Below are 6,000 nucleotides of genomic sequence, written 5' to 3' on the forward strand. Positions count from 1 at the left end.
CGAAGCTCTATCCTGCCAATGGCAGTTTTAGCTAATTCCTATTTCTTTTTAAAAAAGATGAATAAAAAGTTTTAGATTTCTTCTACTTTTTGTATAAATTGTAAGTTTGCCCGTCTAGGCAATAATAGTAAAATAAAACAATGATTCTGTCAAAAAACAGTCCAAAGCTGTCTCGCTTTGCATCAATAATAAATCTACAAATGTAGTAAATTCCTCCAGGTGAGATAAATAAATCTCTAAATAAACCCATAGTAACAAGAATTATGTAATGTACTCCTTTACAAGACAGATTAAAGCTTACTTACTGTTTTCTTTTCCATGCCTGAAATTGTAACATGCACTATATCACACAGTTTACATTTTTTCTTACAAAATCCTTTCAATATAAATAACAGTTGTATCCAACCTTTATCTTTCAGAGGAAAAAGCCCTAATTTTCTACCATGTGTTAAATTGGTAAATTATTCTTCATCCCTTATAAATGTGCAGGAGGTTTAAGCAGCCTTTATGTTGTCACCTAATCATTAAAAATGTATAGCAGTGTGTGTGTGTGTGTGTGTGTGTGTGTGTGTGTGTGAGACAGAGAGAGAGCAGGTAAACAGCTCTGCAGTTAAACTGAATTTCATTATTTCAAAACAAAGCTGATGTAGATGCTGCTGCCTTATTGGTGCTGATATAGACGCGATCTAATGTGAATGTGGTGGGTGTCACACTTCATTACTGACATCATATTTTGGAGGTTGTAGCAGCTGGAGCTGTTGCTGCATTTGGGAACTGGAGCTTCCCGTTAGGGGGATTTTGTAAAAGTTCAGTGCGCAAAGTTCAGGGTGGATCCAGGGTGAGGCGGCAAGGAGAATTATCGAGGCCTGATCTGATTTTTAGGGATGCAGTTTTTCCAAAAGGCCAGAATTGGTTTGCTGCCTGCTGCCAAGTACTGGTCGGTTTTCATCTCCGCTGACCATGTCTCAGCCTTTAAAACAGAAATATGCACGATTCTGTCTGTCTTATCCTTTTTGTATTTTCCTTTTTGTAAAGGGTTTCAACTTCCTTTTCCCCTGCCAGTAAAAAAAGCTGCTGCAGCAAGTTGCCTGTCTCCAGGAATCAAAAGTGGAGGTTTATGCTGGCAGCGACAGAACGCTCCTATCATATGAACAAGCTGTAGATGCCAGCTTGCCCTTTTTAAATTATTTTTATTCGAACATAAAACCAGATGACCACAAAGACAGCTTTTGTTAATATGAGTAATTCTTTGGTGTTTTAAATCTTATTTTCTTGTCACAGTTGATCAGCTGAGGCTGAGGAAGATTGTCAACAAACCTCTTGGCAGTGTTTATTTATGCGATTTGATTCACTGCAATTCCCACAGCAACACAAAAAGGGGATGCCCACGTTAGGAGTCGAGCCTTTATCACCTTTGCTTGTGTTGACGTTTTGTGGTTCTTCTTTTTTTGTTTTGGATTCACAGAACTAAACAAGAACCGAAGGAAGCTTTTTGAGCCACCCATCAGGTCCTCCTTCCTAGAGGGGGGAGCCAGCGGCCGACTCTCCCGCCAGTTTCACGCCGACATGGCCAGCGTCAGTGGGCGGTGGTAGGCCTCATCTGTGAAGACCAGCCTCCTGTGTTCTTCATTGATACCCCAAGTACCTGCCGTTGTGTACCCCCCCCACTTTTTTTTCTGAAGTGTTGCATTAATATGCAGTAAAAAAAAATATTTTTATAAAAAGCCATAGCTGAACCTGAAATGCCAACTAATAATAAGGAATTTTTCAGTGTTAACTCCTTACAGAACTCTGTCTGGAGTATTTCTAAATGAAGGGTAACCTTATGGTTCTTAAGAAGGAACCTGTCCCATATTTCTCTTCACATTTTGTAATAAGGGAACAGGCAGAATGATTAGTACAATCCTTTTACAGATTGATACTACCTGCATTTGTATTATGCGATTGTATCAGTAACTTGCACTTTATTACTAGATTTTTGCCTGTGAGAGCCTTACTCCTTACAATGAAGGAATATTAACTATACATGTTTTTATTGAATGAAAGCACAGATGCATTTTGTTCCAAAAATAAATAAAAGGAAACACTTAGGCAGTGAGATTAGGGCTCCACCAAATAAAGTAGGTCACTACACCCGATAAGTGACTCTATCAACTTTAAAGGAGTAATTAAGGATTTATGAAGTGAGGTTCTGTTAAGAAGTTAGAAGCAGTTAATAAAAAAACCTTCTGTGGAGCTGTCTTAATTTACAATAAGTACAGATGTTTGGTCCTGCAAGCTGAAGCTAACCGCAAATTAATATTCTACCACCGCAAGACAAATATGACACATTAAGGTAATGGTGTTTGGGCGTGATCAAATTTCCATTGGATGGCTAGTTATATAGGAGCTAGTGAGAATTTACACAGGAAATGGAGGCTGGAGGCGGTTCACCCAATAATATTCTTCCTCTGCAAAACATGAACTGAGAATGGAACATGTAAAGCATTTCAGGTTAGAGTAACTGATATAAAAGTAAGGCACTGTAAAAATTTATAAAATCACATTTGCCTAATCTGCTATGATAATCTTGCCTTTTTATACCAGATGATTACTCTGAAAAGAAACTGTGTTCCTTTTCAGTATATGTTTCACTCAGGAAGATTATTGGTGGCATACTGCCTCCAACTGTCTGTGTGTAAATAACCACCCAATGCAGGCATAATGATGGATTAAACGTTTATAAAGTAGTGTTTGCATAAACCATTGTGATGATGTTGAGAGTGAAGTTGTTTCTGGTTACTTTATGTCCCTTTCAGGCTAATTGTTAGCTTTAGCCCTCAAGACCAACTAATCTGGATCTATACTAAATGATATAGCTATCTAGTTATCTATGGCAAGTAAAATATTAACCCCTCACAACCCTGTAATACAACCTTGCTTCATAAATCTTGACCTATCCCTTTAACAAAATAAACCACAGGAAATAACAGTGGCCTTTTACCATTGGCTGTCATCAGTGTGTCAGTAGGATTCCTCCTTGTCTGTGCATATGAAGACGAAGCAAAACAAACAAAATCTTTTGTATTCTTACCGCATTACAATTTTATGTTTAGTTTTCATTACTATTTTAGGCGAATGAGTGGAATGTGTAATGTAATCAGTTTACATATGTATTTTTATAAGTTCATGATGAGGTTTTATGATTTTTTATTATTATTATTTTTGCATTTATTGTATCTTTTACTTTTTTCTACCCCTAAATCTGTGGACCCATGATATGGCTGTGCCATAACACAGCAGCAGAGACACGCGGCAGCCAGCCTAAGCCTTAAATGTCCTCCCTCTGATTGTGTCAGCAGACGGTTTTCTCTGGTTTTTGTCCATGGTGCATGTTTCATCCAATATTTGTAAGCTCCATGTGCTTTAAATTTCGATTCTCTATTGCTTGTATCCAGAATGTGAGATTCTTAACCAAGACTTGAGTGCCTTTTTTTTTTATTCAGAGAAAACAAAGACCTCATAACAGAGCAAAGCTGTGTGTTTGTAGCGTTAAGTGCCAATGTACATAGGTCGTTTTTCAGCAGGGAGATATTTCGTTAAGAACACTAATATTTTGGTCTGACCTTTCTTGTCCAGATAGACCATGCATTACACAAAAAGCCAATATATTCTCAGCCAAGCTGGCCTAGTGTGAGATGTTTTGCGAGACACAAGAATGGAGAAAGAAATTCACTAAAAGGGCTGAGATTTAAGAGAAAAACAAACAAAAATCTGGATTTTTCTACTATCAGTCATTCAATCTAATATCTAACAAACCTGGTTAAGCAGGCTTGAGTGAAGTAACAGGATAATGCATGCACTGACTTTTATAATCAGAGCCCTTTGCTTGTTCTGTATTCCTTGAAGATTTTCAGACATGTGTTAGGAGAAGGAGAAACATCATTTCCAGGCAGCTCATTAACTTGGATAACTGAAATATCATTTAATTTTATATGATGTTCTTTAAATATCTCTGATATAATCTAGGAACAATTTTCCAATGCCCTGAGCATGTTCAAGTGCAATTAAGTGGCTCTATGTAAAGTAAGTGCATGTTTATATTTGCAGTATATTGATTGTAAAAATGAAGAATAAGAATTGTATTAGTTTAATTGAGAGTATAAAATTCCTGAGACATATTAACTCTCCAAATTTTATTTAGATGGAAAAAAAGAAAATAAAGGGAATCAATCAGTTATTCATTCTTTTAGATTCAGGCCTGTTCTGTTCTTCACATCTGATTTCAACTGTTTTCAGTGTGGGTGAATGCTGATTAATATTCTGACACGGTTGCTAATGCAGACCAGGTATGGTAGTTTTTTTGGTGTTTCATTTATGTGATAAAGAGATTAAATTAGAGTGGGGTTCTGTATTCTGAGAGGATTTCGCATTGACTCGTCATGGTACATACATCTGGACCCACCCCTGAAGTGCTGCAACTTGTGTTCCTGCTCCTACTCCCATTTCTCAATTATGACGTATTTGAAGGAATCTTTGTACTGCAGTCGAATGGTACATTTATAGTAAACGTAAACCACTACACAAATTATGTATGTATTTCTTTTTTTATTTTTATCCAGCTGTTATTTTGTCTGAGAAAAGGTACAATTCTTCTCAGTGTTCCAGGAAAGAAATGCCGTGTAAAACATTTCCACGAGGCCAAAGCTCTGTTGTTCCATCTGTTGATGTTGATGTTATTCGAACTGTATTGTAGCACAGATATAAGCAGAAAATAGTCAGCAGACGAAAAAATGTTTGTTCAAAGATTCCAATATGAAGGAAATAAATTTATGTAAAAATCATAATGGGACTTTTGTTTTCTGTACAGATTTTACCTGAATCATCACATGTTCAGTATAGGTTTAGCTCGTTTACCTCTATCAAGGTATACCACGGTTTTTACACTTTTAAAACCTCTAAAATGCTACATTTCTAAGGTTTAGAGTCCTTTTAATAAGATACCAAGAACATTGTTGGAGATTACTCTAGCTGCATGGGGCATAGAGTAGCCTCACCCCTGTCTATGCTGCACACTGCTGAACAGCAGGCTCAAGGACGGCTACTGCACCTTTTCAGAAAAATACAGCTGTTTTGAGATGTATTGATCAATCTTATTAAGGAAAGGGCAGAGCGACAAAAAAAGGGAATTTACTTGAAAACTACTTGATGAAACCTTTTATCAAAGCAATAAATAAATTGATAATATTACAAAAGGGATAATAAGTATATTATTTTAGCAGCATTAAGATAAATCATGGAGATCATGCTATAGATTTGTTTCAAATTTGTAATAGCAGCAAGAATCCTGAACCGGGAAATAAAATGACTCCAAAACTCAATGGAGGAACAAGTCTTTATTAGTCTTAAATTAACCAGAAAAAAGCTAATAGATATTAAAAATATATTTTCTTTTGATCAGAAGCCCCGTCGACAAACATATAACAGTTATGCATTGACCAAAATTTTAATTGGAGCTTTTGTTACTTCGCCATAAAGGCTAAATTAATTCCCATTGTCTGAATCAGTTAAAAGTACTAAATTTACAATTTTGACTCATAAAATAGTATTTTAGTACCCACAAGGTGATTCCCAAAGAGCTATTGCCAAAATCTTTGTACATAGTTGATAATCGGCTGAAGGATGAAGCATTAGATCAGTGTTTTTCTACCCTGGTCCTCAAAACACACTTCCCTGCGTATTTTGGAGGTTCTCCTGCTTTAACACACCTGATTCAGATAATTGTAGTTCAACAAAAGCCTGGTAATCAGCCATCAACTGAAATCAGGTGTGCTGAAGCAGGGAAACATCTAAAACATGCAGGACAGTGTGCCTTGAGGACCAGGGTTAGATATAGATATAAAGTCAGCAGACAACAGCCCAGGCTAAATGTTTTGAAACTGATGGAAATTTTGTTTTTCATAAACTTTTCTCTTTCTGTGTTTTTAGGTTTTGTTTTTATCAGACCTTCTAGAATATGAT

The 6,000-nt window shown here is 36.4% G+C and overlaps 1 protein-coding gene across 1 annotated transcript in view; it reads left to right on the forward strand.

The window, feature by feature from the left end:
- The window catches only part of LOC124859318 (protein bicaudal C homolog 1-like), an 89,582-nt gene extending 84,759 nt beyond the window's left edge, over positions 1-4,823 (forward strand). Inside the window, exon 21 of the mRNA XM_047352055.1 lies at positions 1,466-4,823. Coding sequence (XP_047208011.1) covers positions 1,466-1,593 — 128 coding nt within the window. The 3' untranslated portion in view covers positions 1,594-4,823. The remainder of the gene's footprint in view (positions 1-1,465) is intronic.
- Positions 4,824-6,000: the final 1,177 nt, after the last annotated feature.

This window comes from Girardinichthys multiradiatus, chromosome 22 (assembly GCF_021462225.1).
Source record: "Girardinichthys multiradiatus isolate DD_20200921_A chromosome 22, DD_fGirMul_XY1, whole genome shotgun sequence".
Lineage (NCBI taxonomy): Eukaryota > Metazoa > Chordata > Actinopteri > Cyprinodontiformes > Goodeidae > Girardinichthys > Girardinichthys multiradiatus.